We start from the raw sequence: 21,625 nt of genomic DNA on the forward strand, positions 1-21,625 counted from the left end.
CGAAAACATATAAATAGGAATATCTCTCGACGTTCGTCGATGAAATCGCTTCGAGGGATTAAAATTCGGATTGGATACTTTTTTTTTTTTTGGTCAATCCCCTCCCCCCTTGCGTTCACCGCTCTATCCTATTTCGAATCCTCGCGGCTGGTATACTCGGGTACTTCGTTTTATTTCGTTCTATCATGGCGGAACACGACGTTCCTGAAGGTACTTTGTTTCGATGAGCGTTTCAGTTTCAACATAAATTTCTCGGACCTCGTTTAACCCTTTCAGTTGCGGAGTTCGGTAAATACAGAAGGGATTACGAAACGTTCGCTCGGTTCTTTAGCGCGTTGATTGCCACGGTGGTCACCGGTGACCGACACTTTATACTTTTAACTTTAATTTGGAATATTGTGAAACAACAAGTTCACCATTGAATTGTAGAATATTTCTGTTTCTGAAAACTGGCGTGGCAGTTAACGCGTTCAAGCCTTTCAGATTCAGAATATATTATTCTGATTTCTTAACTTGTTTGGAAAATACTTTCATCAAAACACAGACTATAATTAAAATAAAAAATATTTCGCCTACTATGTTCAAGAAAATTAAGTCTCAATATTATTAACGACACTCGTTCAAATTTCATATTTTAAATATTCAAATAAAAATACGTACAGACTGAAAGGGTTAAAAGACCCGACGGAACAACTGCTTAGGGAATGAAACACTGCGGAAAATAAGTTGATCGAAACCAGAGGCTCGTAGAATCGTTACGAACAATGATATAGTAAAAGTTCGTTGATTTGCATTTGGCGTAATCTTATTCACAATTGTTTATTTACAAGAACAGTTTCGCCGACAACATGAGCGATCGGTAGAAACTAATCTTTGCATCGTTCTCTCGCGGTCCGTTCCAAACAATTCGCCCTACGCTTAACTATCTACAGTTTACGATACCTTAATCGCAAAAATTTTACGTTGTACTGTTCACTTTCACGATTCGCGCGACTAGCAAATTAACACTTAATCACGACCAATGAAACAATAATTATTCGAATGAACCTTCGGTCACACGGACGATGAATTAACACGTTCGGTGAAACGTTTCGCTGGTTCGTCGCGAGCGAAACGTTTGCCCGTAACGGTTTGTTTCGCGAAATTTTCAGCCGATTCGACAATGTCGCAATTCACGATTCTTATACTAACACCTTTCACTCGACCCAAGTCTCCTTCGACGCTTTTTGCCGCGACTGTACGTGATGGCACTTTGTGCTTCGCGATTCAATTAATAAACGCTTGCAACGATACTAAGGTATTCGCTTATCGATACCGGGCAACGGTTTTACAAACGATAAAGTACAAACAACGCATCGCTTCTAGGAAATAGTATAACGAGAATGATCACGGCCCGAACGAAATCGATTGGCCGTTCGAGGACGCTGAGGAACTGTTCCCGCCATATTTTTATTCCTTCGCCTTGATCAAATCGAACAGATTGTTTCTAAATAAAATTCAGACCTTTAAAAACAACTTTCTAGAAGAGGTTTCTTTCATAATCTCATCCAGTGTTTGGCCTTCAAAATTTTGTTTTTTAATTTCGACTTTTTTCCAGTTTTTTAATAACGATGCTATTTTTAGTACTAGCGATTCTACATAATCGTTTTAATATACGTAATAATGTTTCGTAATTTATATTTAAATACTGGAGCACCGATTAAAACAATAAACAATCCCATCGCTATTTTCAAAATATTTCTAATACCATTATATACTTATAGTGACTTAAATCCTATTAGCTGTTTCGAGCACTGTTCTTTCCTCCAGCTCCCGGATAACTGACACGCTGACTATGGTGGGGGAAGTCGCGTCGAACGGGCCAGTCGATTTCGTCCCGACTGTAGCTTTGCTGTTCGCTTCGGTAAACACTCACATGGAAATTCGTGAAAACGCAGTGGACGATTTTTCACCTTCTTAAAAGCTAAATCGAGTCCTATATCCGTAAGTGAACGTGGGAATCTTTCTAATTAATACAAGACACAATCGGTGAATAAACAATCCTCATTCTCGCTTTTGATGTTCGACGCTCGTTAAATATGAATAAGATTTCAATTCCTGCGTATCAATAAAGTATGCAAATGTCGTAATACGTGTATAAAAACGGAATCCAAAAGTCGTGTTTGATATCAATCGTTACTAAATGGCGAGCACGAGTTCACAATTGTTAACGTTTGTGCCTGACCTGTTACTGGAACTATCTATTTAAAGCATCGTTTCTCAATTTTCAACTATCATTCGAATTTCTATTTTCCAGTGAACGACTCCACGATAACAAGCTGATTTAATAATAATATTATTTTAGTAAAATACTGACGAATATTGTGCGTTTCATTTTCTGAAGTCATTTGCTTACGACAATCACTAGGTGAACAAATTAACAAAGAATATAGTCTTAGAAGAGGAATTGTATAAATTCCAATTTTCACGGAAGACCTGAATTCAAAGGTCGAGAAACTGGGTCCAATTTGTTCGTTAAAACAATACTCTTGATTGTTTCATGTAAATTAACAGTAACAAAAAATTGCACGTCATAAGTTTTACGTACACATCAACCGAACACGGAAATTTTTTCGTGTACTTTTTTTGGTACTGTGTGCTCCTATTTTTTCCCGAATCCTTTTTTCTAGATTACCCTGTACGCACACCCTTCGTGAAAAATGGGTCATGTTTTTGAAACATCAAACGAAACAGGGACGAAACGTGCACCGAGGGTTTGGCATGGAAGCGTTTCCACCGATTACCTAATTTTTTTAAAGCGCGTTAAACGTTTCGATGTAACGGTAATTTTACGTAGCGGTGAAAAATAATTTCAATAGTCGATTGCTACTCGAAATCTTCTTAAAACTATAGCATTAACGTTTATAAATAAATCCGCGTACCGTGTTCGAGAAACGTTGCTTCGAGTATCGATCGCATTTCCAGCGTTTAATCCGTAATAAATAGAACGCCACTGATAACTAGCAATTATAATAAAGGTGTGTTGGCGACATCGAGTCCGATAAAACGCATGAACCCGTCGATTAGGATCATTTGCAACAACGAGACGAAGTTCGTGAGAATCTGAAATATCTGACAGCTAGAAGAGAAAATTTGAGAAAACTCGACGACCACAGAGAGAGAGGGGAATCGCGGAATCTGTACAAAAGTTGAGTAATCGAGGATGGTTCGTTCTCTAGGACAAGATGAGTTCGATCAGTTCTTTAAGATTCTGTGTCGATCGTCGGGGAGGGCGAGTTTGAAAATTCGTGCAAACACATACGGTAATATACAAAGCGGTAGAAGCTATCGGTTATCAGCAACTTATTCGTAAGAGAGAGTGACGAAAAATTAACGTACCTGGTGATAATTCACGCGAGACTTTTTCCTTCTTTTGTTCAAGAATAAACATGGTTAACGTTAAAAGTGTCAAGACTTTCGAAGAATCGCGAATCTGAAGAGTATTTGCGACATGATCCACGTGATGAATTTGCGCGCGACAATCGAAACGACGATGACAATGGTTGGTGAGCTTGTGATCTGCGACAATGTTCGTTAGGAACCGGAAACAGGAAGAGGCGAAGGACACCTTAATGGATCTTCGCTGCTTCGACTTCTTTGCCTCTTCGTGCGGTAGATGGGCCTATGTCAACCAATCTTTATCCACCGATCGATAGAATATTCGAGGGCAGCGAGCCACCTGAAAAGCAAACACAATTTTTCGTGAAACTTATTCCTGGGTAAGACCATCGTAATCTTATAGAATATTCCATTATCCACTCGTGAATTCTATTGTTTTACAAGAGTATTCCGGTGTATCTTTGTTTTATAGTATAACCGTTCGATCAGCGCGAACGAGAAATTGAAAATTCTGTTTGAAACGTAAATATAAAATAATATACGTAGATAGAAATTTAGAAACACTACAGAACTCTTTTGACAATTGCTTTTATCCCGATGACGTTAAAATTGAGAATTCGCGATCCACAAAAAATGTTTCGGGCGGAACCATCCTGCGCGGGGGGAGTCATTGGTAACAATTGTTCCAAGTAAACAATCGATAACCATATTAGGTCAACAAGGGTCAAGAAATCCGTGTCACCCATTGTAAGAACATCCTATGTACTAGATGCTTCCTTTGACGTGTATTTCCGTCAGTATTTGAAATTCCATTGTTCCAAATCTTCAACACCATAACAATTAAAGGTCCTCGTTCCACGAAGCACAGTATACCATGTTTTTAATTCGTGACATTTTTAATTTCAAAGTATCTAAATATTTATAGCCACCAATGTACAAAATTTCAAAATTCAAAGATACACCGTGTTTGGTATTCTAGAGTTAAGAATTCAAGTAATATTAAAATATGTAAATATTCAAACGGTATAGATATTTTGTTCGACGAATATTTTTGAGCACAGTAAAATTCTGGGGCTGGGAAAATCAAATATGCCAGATAGTTGAACTGTATCTACATACGAAATGATACAAACGTGACAATGGGCCATTTTTATGGGGTTAAGGAACAACTTTCCGAATATTTTTAGAATTTCTACGTGTTCTTCACCACAATACGTGATGTTTGCGTTTTGAAAAATTGAAATCGTCCAATCTGTTCAGGAGTTACGATTGCTTAAACATACTCATGAAATTTCAAGGGAATCAGACATTAGTCAGACATGGTCAGGCATTATGTTTTCGCTAAAGAATTTTTTTCTCGAAAATGTGAAGGATTTCGGGGGTATGTGTATCGACCAAAAATGATTGTAATTGAACCTCGCAGCCGAAAATAATTTTTTCAGAACGATTTGAAATTTTTTAATTTTGTCGAAAAATTTCACACGTTCTCGAATTTTTTTTTAGGAAATGAGTAGGATTTCGGCGATATGACTCTTCACCAAAAATAATTGTAATTGACCCCTACAGCCAAAAATATTTTTTTTAGAACGATTTGAAATTTTTTTTTTCGGCGGAAAATTTGCCCACCTACTCGAATTTTTTTCTCGAAAATGGGTAGGAATTCGGAGGTATATGTATTCACCAAAAATGATTGTAATTGACCCCCGCGGCCAAAAATAATTTTTCCAGAACGATTCGAATTTTTTTTTTTCATCGTAAAAAGGCACCTAAGTAAATTTTCGGTAAGGAATTTTTTTCTCGAAAATGGGTAGGATTTCGAGGGTATGTCTATTCACCAAAAATGATTGTAATTGACCCCCGCAGCCGAAAATAATTTTTCCAGAACGATTTGAAATTTTTTAATTTTGTCGAAAAATTTCACACCTTCTCGAATTTTTTTCTAGGAAATGAGTAGGATTTCGGCGATATGACTCTTCACCAAAAATGATTGTAATTGACCCCTACAGTCAAAAATATTTTTTTTAAAACGATTTGAAATTTTTTTTTTTGGCGGAAAATTTACCTACATACTCGAATTTTTTTCTCGAAAATGGGTAAGAATTCGGAGGTATATGTATTCACCAAAAATGATTGTAATTGACCCCCGCGGCCGAAAATAATTTTTCCAGAATGATTTGAATTTCTTTTTTCATCGAAAAAAGCCACCTAAGTAAATTTTCGGTAAGGAATTTTTTTCTCGAAAATGGGTAGGATTTCGAGGGTATGTCTATTCACCAAAAATGATTGTAATTGACCCCCGCAACCGAAAATAATTTTTCCAGAACGATTTGAAATTTTTTAATTTTGTCGAAAAATTTCACACCTTCTCGAATTTTTTTCTAGTAAATGAGTAGGATTTCGACGATATGACTCTTCACCAAAAATGATTGTAATTGACCCCTACAGTCAAAAATATTTTTTTTAAAACGATTTGAAATTTTTTTTTTTGGCGGAAAATTTACCTACATACTCGAATTTTTTTCTCGAAAATGGGTAAGAATTCGGAGGTATATGTATTCACCAAAAATGATTGTAATTGATCCCCGCGGCCAAAAATAATTTTTCCAGAATGATTCGAATTTTTTTTTTTCATCGTAAAAAGGCACCTAAGTAAATTTTTGGTGAGGAATTTTTTTCTCGAAAATGGGTAGGATTTCGAGGGTATATGTATTTACCAAAAATGATTGTAATTGACCCCCGCAGCCGAAAATAATTTTTCCAGAACGATTTGAAATTTTTTAATGCAATTGTCAATAACTATTTAACGAAATCTCAGTCAAGAAATCGATATTCTTTATTTTCGTCTTATTTTGCCCTCTAGAATCTCCTCTCTAATAAAAAATAAAATAATTAAAATTCGTACGCTTTATTCGTCAACTGTTCAGTGTCGACGTCACTGGATTTATGCGGCTGTGACTTTGTTTCTGTGAATTATAATCCGTAGCATTTACCGAAGAATAATCGTAGTAAACATGCCGGATATTCGAACAATTCCTAATATAATAATCGGAATAATAATCGTAACTCTACTGTACATCGAACAAGTCCCGACCATGGTCGAAAACCGCTCTGTAATCTGTTTAAAGCTCGAAACATTCCTTACCGTTTCTTGTCCATTTCGGATTCTGTGGCGAAGGTGTAATTCCTCTGCGTGGGATCCGGTGGCTGTAGCTCGAACGCGTGCTTCCTGCCACCGGAAGTGGTCGCGCTGCCGTGCACACTGAAGCCGTGAAGGCAGGCGACACCGAACGCCTTCTCCGCGTTCGCGTCGTCGTAGAAATACAACGCGGCGTCTTTCAGCACGCAATATCGTCTGGACCAGCCGGTCGGCGAGGACGTTTTTCTGGCGTACTCTTGCTGCTTGCTCAGGTATCCGAAGCAATCTGGTCTCTGAATGGCGCACGCTGCCATTTCACGCATTCTCAACGACGCTTCGAGCCAGGTGTCGACCTGCAAAAGATGCCAGGAATGCCGAATGAAACCGAGGAATTCGTACAAATTGAAACGGACACGCGACGATTTCACGCTTTCCGTACTGCGATTCGCAATAAACTGTCCACTTTGTCGGACGGACATTTTTACCGCGCGGGGAAAAGTGATCGTGCAAAAGTTCGTATTATCGATAAATTATTCCTTTTTCATCGTTCACCGTCGGCCATAAATATTGGGACAGTTAAATAAAATGATGTCGATCTTCGAACTTTTGTAACTTCGCGAAAAGAATTTTAAAGGCTGAACTTTGCTTTGGCACCCCTAAATTGAACTTCTTCGAAGATTATTTTAGTTCGATAAATGTTTCGGATTCGTACGGTTATCAAATATATAAAAAATTTATTTTACAAAACGCTAATATTCGCAGCGTGATAAGTGTCACGCGTTAAACGCATTAAAAAGGAGATTGACAGCGTGGCTCATCGATGACCCACGCCGCGCGAATGAAAAGCCACGTGAAATTGGCGCAGCATGGAACCTATTAACTCGCGAAGCCATAAATCTCATTATAAGAAATTGCATCTTTAAAAACTTTGAATGAAAAGTCTACGTTGTCGGAAAGTAATTCGCCGAAGCGAATACGAATTTAATCAACGTTTTAAATTACAATTATTTACGTGTTACGGTTCGCGAATTCGAACGAAAATTTCAAAAATCAAATAACAGAGAACTACCTATCTACAAATTTATTATGTTTACCCAACAGTGGAAATAGTGGAAAGTATTCGAACGAGGCATTAATATTATTTTAACGCGAACGTTCCGGATCGAGTGAAACTCGAGCTGCTGAAAATTTTAATTTTGAGAGTTCCGTTTCACGAGCTAAGTCTAATTAGTTCGGATCGATCCCGTCATAAAATTTCACCGATTGAACAATGCAATTCCACCCTCCCGCCCCGAAACGCTTCAATTTTCCCAGCCAAAGTTGGCTCGGTGAAACAACTCTCGTAACTATATCGCCAAAGTCCAGAAATTTCAAACGAATCCTATTTTCTTAAACTCGCCGAAGGACCTCGAAGTTTCCGCATATTATTAAATCCGCGGATTCAGCGAGAAACGGCGCATCCAGAATGCTTGGAAATTTATCGCGATCCCGATTTTTGACTCGGCTTACTCCATTCTATTATTTGATACTCCGTTGCTCCACTATCAGGACGTTAAGATCGATAAAATCAGAGTTTATTCGATCGTTCTTTAGGAATCGAATTATTTTTGTTATTTCGCGTTCTTCTATCTTCGACTAACTTTAATTATTCCGCCATGAATCGTTATTGTAATAGCTCGTATCGATTAACCAGTTATTCCATGCATTAATTACGAATCGTTGGCCGAGTTTCGAGCGGTCGGTACGCACCTGGTTGTTCCTCTCGATGGCTTCCTTAATGACAGTCGTCCATCGGATGGCAGCCTCCTCGGTGTCAGCCGCGAGTCGAAGCGTCGGTGCACCCTGTTTCTTTATCGCGAAACTGTGTAACCTCAGCTCAGGCGTTTGCTCTACGTCGTACTTTATCAGCATTACCGCCCCTACCGGCTGTGAATCCTGCGGACGAGATCGCACCCTCGTGAACCATTTATCGAATAAACGATCGTGTGTAAACACTTGTCATTTCGATGGATGTAATTCGCGGGACAAGTATAGAAGTGAAATGGGTTTCGCTCTCAACGAGGCGTGGTCGGACGACTTTCCTTTTGACAAACGATCCCGACTTCTAAGTTACAATCTTTCGCGTTACTTGCCTCCGGTCACGTGCCTTAGATTACCTTTAGATAGCCATGCTCGCTAACGACAAAATCAAATAGCAATCAGTCGAATATTTCTCAAAAAGTTCATCTAAAACAACGAAATTGCCTTTGAAAACTTATATATTTACGCTACCACTTAATACATTTATTCTTCGATCTTCATACGAATCAAGCTTCTCTAAACACGTATGTATATTTTGTTTAATTAAGAAATGAAAATCGCAAGGGAACAGGATCTTCCCAAGTGTCTATTAACAAAATATTAAATAAAACTGATTGTTCCACGAAGTAGAAGCCCCCTACATTTCATTTCACTTAACCGGAGGCTCTATGTTTCCGCCATTGTGCAAAAGTAAATGAAAATCACAAAAGAACAGGATCTTCCCAAGCGTCAGTTAACAAAATTTCAAATAAAACTGGCTGTTACACGAAGTAAAAACCCCCCCTATATATCATTTCACTTAACCGGGGACTGTACGTTTCTACGCGAACGAAGGTGTAAATGGTATTTAGACTCACCGCGTCAGTCTTGTAATAGTAGAAGCAGTTGTCGCGACGCAGAGCAAACCATCTTCGAACCCACTTGTCCGTGTTGGTGGAGGTGGTGGATTTTCTCCAAAGGTAACCGGAACAGAGGGGCGCCTCCTGAGGGTCTTCCTTCGCCCCTGGCCTGGCGACTTTCGGTGCCAATACGTTGCAGGTTCTCGCTACTTCGAGTTCAAGGACGTCGGTGCCAGAGTGCGCAAGCCTGACGACTTCCGAGTGCGTCGCGTCCATGACACTTTTCCCGTTCACCGACATCACGATGTCACCGATTTCGAGGCCCGAGCTCTCCGCCGGGGTATCCGGTTCGATGGCGGACACCACCGCCGGTTTCGAGCCGTGTATGCGAAACCCAAACTCCCCTCCAGCCTCTCGTTTCACTATTACCCTCTTGTCGCTCTCTGCAATTAACACGATCATCCAAATAAAAATCCTTCGTCTATCTTCCATTCATTGATTTCACCCCCCAGACGATATCTATATTAAAAATAGTAACTTTACCGATACTTTATCGTTAATTGACTCGTGCCCGACGCGTTAATAGTCGAGTTATTAAGCTGGGTAATCTGGTGGCAGGCTCCCGACGATCAGAGAATCAAAGGACCTTAATTAAAATTTCTTTTGTTCTTATTCCTCTTGCGAATTCGAACTTCGCGCCAGCATCGTTGCGTACCGATATCGCGAAGATGGCGGTGGTCTATCGATGAGGAGATAATAGACGCGAAAATGTAGCTTTGAAATTTGATCTAACGCGATATAAATATTTCTCGACTCCAAGTTTTCCATATTTACACCATCCTTATTTTAATTCGCAATTATTCTCTCACGCGGGACGAGCCGCGGATCGTCGAAGTTTCCGCTGCACACGATGTTTTCCGTACGCGCAGCCACGCAATAAATCATCCCCCGCACACGGGGAAAATTTATAGGGAGAGTTTTCCGGCCGGTTAAGGTTCGTCTCGATTCTTCAAACTTATTTCCAGACCCGGCGGGGTTTGTTTTCTGTTTCATATCACGTTATTACGCGTCCGTAAAAGCAGTCTTCCGGGCTCGCGAACCGCGGCAAATAGACCCTGCACCCAGCCACGGATCGTTTTTGTCTTTATTTTCTTGCGCCGTTCGCGGAATTTCGCTATGCTCTTTGAGCAAAGTCTAATTAAATTAATGCAATACCAAGTGGGGGGGCGCGAAACCGACGCGCGCAGTGTAGAATGGAACGCGAACGATTAAATATTTCACATTTTAATATTTACGTTACGCGAAACCGACGCGGGAATAATACGCGACGCGATCGTATCAAAGGGAAAATGCTTTTGTAAAGTTTCCACGCGTGGATAGAAAGGGGAAAAAGGGGGGGGGCTTTGTTTTCGAGAAAATCGAATTTCAATGTTCAAACTCGACAATAGGATGTGCATTTAACTGCGTTTTTGTGAATGCGTACCGCTGTAACTCGATGGTTCTAGTAGTTCTTGTTTGGAAAAATTGACAGCGAATGAAAACAATACTGTACGTTCTATAGTTTATTTATTCGCTGGCAAGTTATTTTCGAACGTATTACCGTACGAGGCTTCTGGACGTGTTTCCTCGTTTGCGGGCGTATAGAATTTCGTTTTCGATTTTCAATTTTAAATTACATTCGATCGTAAAGAGTTTGTATTATATGTTGGATGCACGCTTCCCCGTCGATTAACATCCGCTAAGTGCTTTACTACTAACGACGACGATCGAGAAATTATGGATGTTCTCTTTAATATTCAATTTTACTGTGCCATCGAGAATCTGAGGGAACTGAGATTGTAGGGAACTACGTAGAAGGACCGATTAGAAGCAAATTATGCCACCAAAAGACAAGTATAGTTAATGATATAATAATCAAAAATTAGTCGAGCGTACACAGAAAAATTTTCTTTTATAGATAACTTCGTTATTATTGTTTGACTCTGAAAATAAATTTTCTTGATGCCGTGATATTAATATTGCAAATAAATGATTTCGAAGGTTTTTTCGGTGATTTCTCCACCGTTTAGCTTTCTTACGTAACTACACGGTGGCACGTTTAGTACCAAACGATCTGATTCACTTCGAGAAATTTCTACGAACGCCAGTCAAGCGGACGATGTCTTTTTAAGTTTGTAGTTCGGATCATTGCACTCATAGGACACTAGCCAAAAATTGTTGGGCGTCATAGCAACGTGTATAATGCACCGAATACCGATGCAAAATGTTCGAACCATTGCTATTTTGGTAGACATAGGCTTTAACTTCAACCGATACTTGCAATATTCATTTTACACAGACAGTAGTTTTCAATAACAAGGGGAAATGTTTCTATATTTCTTGCTTCTCAATATATTTCGTAATTATTCCGATGAATGAAATTAATTATGATTTATAAATCCAATGTTGTACTAAGAATTTTCTGTAAATGATAAATGCAAAGAAAAACTTTTCAGTTAATTTCCGGATACACAAACAACATAAAAAGCGAACGGATCCGCCTCGTCAATGCGCTTGAAATTGTTGGTTGGTAAAATTAAATTCACTTCGGTTTCATTTTCCGCTTAATTGCTGTCGGGGTTTCGTGCGAGAGATACGCTAAATTAAGTTTCAAATAATTGGGTATATTCGTGAATTTTAATCTCACCGTTAATCGTAAATATTGAGCGCTCTTGAGGATATTATAAGTTGATTACGTTTATTTACCTCTTGCGAATTTTCTACGTACATCTTGGGTCTCGAATAACATTGCATTTTAATATTTTGTTGTTTCTGACGATCGAGCACCGGCCCGCAAGTCTCGCAAAATTACAATTCTACGCGATGAGAAAAAATTCATAAAAATATATTTGTTCAGGCATTCTGAACAGAGGTCAGGAATAATTTAAAGTTTCCTTTTCGTAATTGTAATACTTTTCTTACGTCCCTGTTGCAATAACAATCCTTCCATAACAAATCATCCGCTGTCGGGAATATTTATACTGCCTCGAGAAGCGCAAACAGCAGCTACGTTATTATTCCAGCAACGAAAACATGTTAGTATGCAATTCGTCTCTGGTAACAGAGAATTCTGCAAAATGCATTATGTTCGCGGAGAAAGACTACGAATATAATACGTAATTTGAATTTTAAACAGCGTCGTGTTTTACCGAATTTAAGCATTACGAACATTATATTTTTATTTATACACACTCCTGTTCTACATTTCAAAGAGGGGAATTTCAGTTTTGCAAATCGTAAACCCGTCTGTGAAACAAAGATAAATTTTTTATGTATGTCTGTTCAAATAATATTGCAATTCGATTATCCGAAACCAGCTTAGCAATGGGTGCGTTTTATAGAAATTCCACGAAAGAAGCGGCCGAAATGTTTCTACGAAAAATACGGAAACAAACGATCGGTATCAATCGCGTGTTCGACAAACGAGAAATTTCTGTAATTCGGCACGTTTGTCGTGCAGATTTGAGGAGGGAGGGAGAGTACTATTCACGCCCCAAAGCAAGTGCACAAATAGAAAGGTATACTGGGTAAAAATAAAATGAAAGCGGGACAGTGCACGTCGCTGCCGCTACATAAATAAATGCACTTCTAGATCATTATTTCTTGTACTTTTTGCAACGTATACGACTGGCAATACCAGCGAAAAATTATTTAAAGAAATCAGATACGAGAATAAACACGATTCTGGAGTAATACAAACAAAGAAATTTCATTCGATCGTACACCATTTGCAGGCACGAAAAATACATGTTTCTTTATGATTTTTTTTTGCGGGCCATTAAAGAGCGATTAATTCCGGGGTTTGTGGATACATTTACTATATATTTAACTATATTTACGAATTTTTGCAACGCATAATATCTATTGATTACGCTGTTTTTTCAACGAACAACAGTTTTTAGCGCCCGACTGCGATCTTGCAAACAAATTATCCGAAATCCAAAAATCAGAGATATTCTTAATATAGATAAGTTTGGCTATAGCATGAACTAGGATCTTTTAAAAAAAAAAACGAAAAATGGCAAAATGGCAGCTATTTTACGAAAGAATACTGAATATTTTCATATATTCGGTTACTTTTTTGTTAATAAAAGAAAAAGTATTACATATATCGCAATTATCCTAGTTCATGCTACAGGGAGATTAGTTCTAAAGATACTGTATAAATTTGACGTTGATATCTTGAATAGTTTTCACGTTATAGTGCCGGAAAATGTAGTTTCAAGAAAAACAGCTTTAAAGTTTCACGTCCAATTGTTATACCTACAACTTCATTAGTTTTTCGAATTTCAATTTAATATTTGGTAGGTATATTTTCGAGTCTACATACTAAAAGGTAATGCAAAAAAAAATTCGATTTTTTAAATCCTACAAAGTAGAAAGGCCCCTTAATTTAAAGTCGAGTAGAAACGTGATAAAAAATAAAGTAAAAAGTTCGTAATGAAGATCGTTATTAAAACAAGTTGCTCGAAATGAATGAACGATCCTGTGAACGTGTAAGAATTAAATAGGCGTAATATTTTTAATCGTCGTTGCGCAGGAGCGTAGACCACGTGGGTTTGCAGTTATTTTGATCGACGTTCCAGCGAACGATAGCGATTCGTAGGAACGACCCTCCCCTCGGTGGATTAATTGCATAACTGCGTAATAGGAAATTACTATTCAACCGTAATAATGATTTCCAATTTCGTTTCAATTACTACTTTGAAATGTGGCACACGTTGCAACACCGTGCACGCGTTTCTGTTTACACGCGACTACTTGTTACGCGCGCGCGAATCGATTCAGATCGAACCTGGGGCGATGGTAAAATAAGACAGAAACTATGTTATCGCCCACGAGTGGGCGACGCATCGCGAAAATAATTAGTTGCGTCACCGCGTTCCAAACATACCGTGACATGTTTGCTAAACGACGACTCCTAACAATAAGCGAGCCGTTTATTTCGAAAACGGCGTAAGTCCATTTATGTTCGCGTTGGATTAAATTTAAAAATATAGGTAACAGATGACATAGTAGAATAATGGTTTTTGGGTTTCTAAGGGTGTCAAATTTATTATCCCAATTAGCATAATTGTTCCATTTTTCCATTTGAAACTCTCACAATGGGGCTTACGCCACTTTCAAAATAAACTTTTTCATCGCTGCATTAACCAGCAAGTTTTCGTGTTACGAAATCTTAATGATTTTAAATATATTAGTTGCTTCAGAATGAAACATGTAAAAATGTAACTATTAAGGTAGCTAACTGGATTTTTTTGGAAGATGGACTCACGCCACTTTCAAAATAAACGGCAACTTTCACTTACCCCTCGCTCTCGAGAATGTTAATAATTTCTTGAAAAGCTACGTCACGGGTTAAGTCAAGTTTTCGAACGAATATTTGTATCCGTTATTCGAGGAATAAAATTTGCCCGACTGTGGAACCGCGACAATGGGACCTCGATGATTGCGCGGAAACCTCGTTTGACGCTCGTTGGCGAGTAGAGGGGAATGGTCGTTTAGCAACGAGCGGAGTCGAGATGAAAGGATCGAGTTTGCAATAATATTTTATATAGCTAAAATTGTACAGGGAAATTTTGTACAGTTTGCTTTCATTTTTTTCACGGAATTTCTCTGATATCCGCGAACGAAAGATGTAACGCAATGGTTTTCAGAGATATTTCGTGTTTTTACCACCGGGTTTGTTTGGAGAACCGAAATGGAAGAATTAAATTAATATCAGTCGGGTACCATGAAACGAATTTCTGAGTAATTTGTTTATTTTAAATCTCTGTCGATACTAAACGAATTTCCACATAATATTGCCATTGTGTAGTATGTCTTAATCAACGTATTACTGTATACAGTATGTTATTCAAGGATTATACAAACATTTCTCTTGTTATTAATTATTTTCTATTTTGTTGTACGAACTTGTACATAGATTTTCGAGAGACCAAATCTCGCTTGATTTTTACTAATTCCAACTCGAACCTCGGGACATTACCATTGATTAATTTCGAGCCGAGCGCACTTGTATTCGCCTTGTAATTAAAGTTGTTCCTAAACAGCGAGGAATTGATTTCCACGGGATCGATTACCGATTTGTACGTCGAGTTTCCTTGTTAACGATCTTATCATCGAATATTCGACGCTCGACGTAAATTGCTTTTAACAGTCACAAAGATAGCGACGATCGAATTACCAAAGCTCCAAGAACTCGACTCACGTTTGGAATTCGCTTCGATTAAAAACAATTCGTTAGCATTTAAATTTGAAAACAGCAAGTCTTTGAACCGTAAGGAAAGTTTGTTGTTCAACTAGCTCTCCAAAGGTTCCAAACATTCTAAACATATTACGATTATATTTTAATTTTCGCTAAAATTACAGTTTAAATAGCAAATGGTAACTAATTTTACTCACGACGGATATAGTCGTCGTGACACAAAATACTGCCATTTCTCTGACGGATACAGTCGTCAAACACAGTCGACTGGTTAAATATAGGGCCAACGAAAGAACCAATTACGACGTTCGCAAAGGATCCAATTTAATTTTGCTATTTTACGCTTTCGATCGTCGAAAAGGCTCTGGGATTTTATTTCGGATACGGAAGAATTTTATTTGACGAAATCGAAACGAATGTAATTTCCCGGAATATGAAATCCAATATCAGCGTGTATTTATTTTAATCTCCATTTATAAAATATGTGCACGAAATACAGAGAACGAGCCATATAACGCGTTCGAGGTTATTTTTCGGTATCAGTTACGGATTTTAGTTCGTTTGGTTCGCCGCCACGTTTTCTACAGTTTCAGACGGTTCTTTCTAAAATCGATATTATTAAAACGATGCTTAGAGGTACGGTTACATTATTTCTCATCAGATAAAATATAAAAGAATGCATCGATTAAATGTTCTTTGCTTTTTAAAAGCTTCTATCCTCTGATGGCGTCTGAAAAAGCTATTCCAAGGAGTATCCATTACAAAGGATCTTAGTCAAGCTTAAACTAATCGATCAAGTATTTTATCACTGAAATACTACGTTTATTACAGAATTATGGAATATGAATTGTAACGTACCATTTTCTCCAAAGACTTTCGCGAAAGAATTATGATTTTTCCACAGAGATATTAAACTTCACGGAGCTCGTAACACAATGATGCAAATTTTTAAAAATTGTACGTTTCGATTGCTTTGATTTAGGTCCTCGTATATTAACCTTTTGGTCATTACGCATACCCCCGAAATCCTAACCATTTTCGAGAAAAAAATTCATAACTGAAAATATACTGTCTGACCATAACTGTCTGTTACCCTGAAAATTGAAAATTTTCAAATCGTTCTGGAAAAATTATTTTCCGTTGCGGGAGTCAATTACAATCATTTTTTATCATCAGACATACCCCCGAAATCCTACCCACTTTCGAGAAAAAAATTCGAGATGTGAAATTTTTCGACGGGGAAAAAAAAAATTTCAAATCATTCTGGAAAAATTATTTTCGGTTACGGGGGTCAGTTACAATCATTTTTGGTGAATAGACATACCCCCGAAATCGTGCGTATTTTCGAGAAAAAAATTCAGTACTGTCGGAACTTTAAACGTTAATAACTATTTAACGAAGCTTCCATCGACAAATTAGTATTCTTGATTTTCGTCTTATTTTGGCCTCTAGAATCTCCCATTAAAATTTTTCCCTGGGGTGGCCGGACACCCTGTATATCGAATAATATTAATAGGCACACGGGGGTAGGTGGAAGGGGAAGATGATCGAAATGTATCGAAACGGGGTCGAAATGCAGGCAAAATAAAAGCAGGTCGAGCCGAAGTTATTCAGAAACGCATCATGCCATAAAAATAAGCGAGTCCTTGCGTCACCCGGCTTCGAACGTAATCGACTGTGTGCACGCTTCGCGTTTTGACTCATTATCGTTGCCCCACAGAGGGCTCCTTTTATTCCTGCGGCAAAGAATGCACGCTCATTCCTGTCAACCCCCTTTCGCGTGGCCGATGTCAGAAATAGCGAGAGTTACTTTATCGCCTTTTTCCTGGTGGCGGGAAATTCTTGCACGCGCGACGCGAGAATTCCAAGGTCCGCGCGTTCCGTCGAGGAAAACCATCATGGCTTCCACGAGAGGCGTGGGGGGAGGGGGCTTAATCAGGGCAGATTTAATAAATAACACACGTAGGAAGCATTCGACAAGTTCGAATTAATACATTCTGTTTACTCGTAACGAGATTTGACGCGATGCAATTCGTAATTAGAATTGAGCATAATTTAATTGTCATCAGGTTGTTGCCGGGGGAGGATAAATATTTATTATTCGTACCATTATCGCTGTGGGAATGAGTATTACGATTCGTGCTTAAAATATCTCCGGATATACGGAACGAAATTATGCCTGATGCGAATTATCGTCGATACGGGAGTACGAAATTGGTAAAAATACTCGTTTTCGTATCGTACCTTGGTATAAATAAAATGTAAGATACGGTAGTAACGTAGGAAGGTAAACTCTGTTCCTTATTGATATACAAGAGCAAATAGAAACTGTGGAAACATTTAGTGTATGATTTATTCAGGCGACGTTGCGACTCTCTTCCTCGGAGCGATCTTCAGGTATTAAAGATGCCAGCGTCGTTGCAAAACTTTCGCGACGCTGGTTTAGAAAGTGTCCTTCGATTTTTGGAAGAGATATTTAGTTTAATTTTCAAATTAAATGTAAATCGTCGCTACGAATATCGTAATTCTCTGACGAACCCTCGAGGTATGAACCATGTCGCGATTCGAAGAAGTCTTTTTATAATCGTCTTTAACCTCGTGGCCCTGATCGTGACGAAAACTCGATTGGTACGAATTGTTCAACTAATGGTAACAAAACCGTGCCCGCAGATCGTCTTGGCACATTTCCGATTTCACCGTCTAGACGAAACTTACGTTCATCGATAAATTTCTGTATTTTGGAATTGGCGCGGTTCGGGCATTTAGCGTCGATTACTTTATTTCTCAACGAAATGGCAATTTACAGCGTCTTGTTCCCGAATATCCGCGACAATTATTCCTTGTTTGCTCTCGTATTACGGAAAATGTATTTTTTATGGAAATTACGAAACGCGTATGCTTTATGGAATTTAAGAAATTCGGGTTTCGATCGATCGGTTATTGCTTGTTCGAAACGTTGAGTGTATCGAATTAATTGCTGGTAAACTGCAGCTACCGCTGGTCGAGGGAATCTAATTTTGTTGCCATTAAATTAGTACACGCCACGGACAAATTTGGACGAAATAACCGCATTTGCGTACGTCTTATTCAATGTCGTGGCGATTTGTATAAATCGACTACAAGACGACGCCGTATTTCAGCTCCGAACGAAGATATTTTCGGTACAATTTCTTCAGGGTTACGCGGAGAGTAATTATCGATGTTGACCATGATACCATTCGACGCGAGAAAGTCTCAGTTACATTTTTATCTTGCCTGTTGTCTTTAAAAAAAAAGTTGTGTTTTGCAAAAATTAAAGTACAAAAATAATAAAGTACATTTCTCTATTATTATAATTGCATTTAGTTCGACCAATTAAAATAAATAACGAAAGGAGTAAACATAAATTAATAACGTTAACAATTTATGGAAGGGAATTACAATATTACTGTGTATCAAGCTTTGAATAATAATTTAGTAATGTAACCTAGTTGGACTTCTGTGGAACAACGATCGCAGGACATTGTGCAATTATAATATATTTCTCATATTGAAATCTGGGAAATTACGACCAGTACATCGAAATAACATTAAAACGGAGAGCGGTGACGTCGGTGATAAAATTCTCTTCGGTCGCGGTACAATCTTCGTAATTATTGGGATAATTTTTACGATTAACGGGACGTACGAGCAACAAATTTACGCACCGTTGGTTCCGTCGTTGTACGTCGAAAACGAGAAAGTTTTTGATTGCATTGTTTCTATGAATTCCAAAGGCAAACAGTATAAAAGTCAACCGCTTTGGGGATATATACGTGGGTGTGTGTATTTCATACAACAAACTTTGGCGCCGCGAGGGACTTCTTTCTGACCCGGCAAACATTCGTGGTAGTAATTTAATTTTTCACTTACGCAACCCTCTCTCGCGTGATTTCATAGCGGCTCGTAAGCGGTTCAATATTTACAGCGGTGTGTATTTAAACTCTGCGTTGATTGTATCTTCGAAAAATAATTGGCGAAAGTTTAAACGTGTCTGTAACATCGAATCTTGATTATTTGTATCTGTTCCAGAGATGGGGGAGAAATTCTTATTCAAATGGAACCGGTTAAAATATTTCATTAAATTCTAATCGAATATAATTTTGCTTATTTCTGAACCTCGGAGGCAGATTTTAAAAATATTTCGAATATTAATGGAAAATATAATACTCGATTGCCGAGGATCTTTAAAGTCTTTACGATTTTCTGTAGCTGCAATCATCCTCGCTCGAGAGTTTACGAAATATCGGGGGATGAAAATCAACGCCAACTGCTCTTTGCTTCTATACAGCTTATTACTGTGCGTTAGGTATATCAGAAGCGTGTATTTTAAACTAGGAGCATTGACATCAACAACGCCAGCGTCCGAGCTGCATCGAAAGAAAGTCGCAAGCTGCGCGCGTCTGGCGAAACGGAAGAGATCGTTTATTATGATCTTCTAAAAAAAGACGCAACAGCGTAGTTTCAACATTTTTATACCATCTTGATCAATTAATTTTTCGTATTCAACATGGTTTTCCATTGCACAGGCATTTCTAAATTCGAATAAAATATACATTGTTTCTGGAGAAGTGTATTCTAATACCGAGGAAATGTACGATTCATTAGAGTTTAACGCTGACTAGAAAAGTAAAAGAACCATAAAAAGGCCAGTAAAAAGTTTTTAATATCAGTAACTTCAACTCCCCCAGATCTCGTACAGTTTTGATAACATGGTATTTTCCAGTTTATGAACTATTTCGCGTCTTGTTTCTATTACCAGCCGTACACGGTTCTGCTTTGATGCCATTAGTAGGTGTAAACGCATACACTGTCAGTTTCATGCTAAACTGCGCTGAGCAGAATTAGTCTCGACCGTCGTAGAAGAATATTTCAGCGGGAAGAGGAGTATTCCATTTAGATAGTAATAGTGGTTTAATATTGGGAAAGCAACCATTACTCGCAGTAATTCGTTTTAACGACAGAAAACTAGAGAACACATCACTTTCGTATTATTTCAATTGAAAATAGTAATTATATAGACGAAACAGTATTCTAGGATATATTAAAAACATTTACGGTGTTTTTGTAATTTCTTGGAATGTTTACAAATGACGTGTATGTGACCGGAAGTGTAGAAGAGGTTAGGTTAGGTTTGGTTATAATATTATTTAAAGCTATACACTATTTAGAATAGAAAATTGTGAATAATATCTGGAACTTAAATGTAGCAATGAAGATGGTTTATTATTATTATTTTGCCAAAAATCTAATTAGAGATCAAAGGGTTCTAAAACGTATTTTCCTATAAAAAGAATTTTTTCGAAATTCGTCCATATCGCAATATTATTCCTCACGAATTGGAAAGCAATGAGCTATCAAAAATTCCATTCCAAGACTAGAAGAGGTGAATATCACTGTCTAAACTATGAATAATACTACTCAGAGCTACACATTATTAAAACAAAACAGAAAATTGCCAATAATAGCTTCCAGCAGATTTCGTTCACGGTACACACATCGTGCGAACAAAAAATTTTGATAATCAGAACGCGATCGAGGGGTCCCAAAACACATTTTGCCCACGAAAAGAATCTACCCTTCCTCGCGAGTTTGTAAGCAAAAGGAGGCACCAAAAATTCCATTGGCATTTGTTAATAATAATGAAAAGGTTTACCGTGGGTCGACGAACCGAGCCTCGTAAGGGCCTGGCCCTCCTTGCACCAAACTCTGAGCATGCACTTCAGCAGCTCCTCCAAGGCCCTCTTCAAGGACACATCTGTTCCTAGTTCCGTGGAACACTCCGAGGCCGCGGAATCGCACACCATCGCGCCAAGGGCCGACGCGACGATCTCGACGTGAAAGTTAAACGCGTCTCGGTCCGCCTGGCTCGACGAGAAGATGACTTCCGGTCCGCGTGGCGGTAAAAAAAATCGTCGCGATTTCTTCGAGAACGTCGATTCGCCGGAGGATCCGCGGTCACCGGAACGTGGGGGAGTCGGAGCGAAGCTCGATTATTCCGAAGAGGATGCCTTCGGCCGACTCGTGGAATGCGACTCGGCGCCCTGACCCACTGACTGCCAGCCAAAAGCTTCTTCTTCCACTCGCCACCCTCCGTCCTCGTCGCGCCCCACCGTCGCCCTCGACCGCGCCACGGCACTCCACTTCGGTTCAACTTCTGCCGAGATATTCGGACGGCCGCGAATCGCGTTCACCGGTACAGTGCGC

At 38.7% G+C, this 21,625-nt stretch overlaps 1 protein-coding gene across 4 annotated transcripts in view; it reads right to left on the bottom strand.

Annotated features, from left to right (window-relative positions):
• Positions 1–803: 803 nt before the first annotated feature.
• Positions 804–21,625, bottom strand: part of LOC143348526 (uncharacterized) — a 101,980-nt gene continuing 81,158 nt past the window's right edge. For 3 of the 4 annotated variants that reach the window (XM_076778822.1, XM_076778821.1, XM_076778820.1), the window contains exons 14-17: positions 9,172–9,596; positions 8,264–8,449; positions 6,521–6,867; positions 804–3,718 (exon numbers count right to left, since the gene is read on the bottom strand). In XM_076778822.1, coding sequence (XP_076634937.1) covers positions 3,667–3,718; positions 6,521–6,867; positions 8,264–8,449; positions 9,172–9,596 — 1,010 coding nt within the window. In that variant the 3' untranslated portion in view covers positions 804–3,666. Of the gene's footprint in view, positions 3,719–6,520; positions 6,868–8,263; positions 8,450–9,171; positions 9,597–21,625 lie in introns of those variants that run through there. The other variant, XM_076778823.1, reaches the window with a different exon arrangement.

Source organism: Colletes latitarsis, chromosome 11 (genome assembly GCF_051014445.1).
Source record: "Colletes latitarsis isolate SP2378_abdomen chromosome 11, iyColLati1, whole genome shotgun sequence".
NCBI lineage: Eukaryota > Metazoa > Arthropoda > Insecta > Hymenoptera > Colletidae > Colletes > Colletes latitarsis.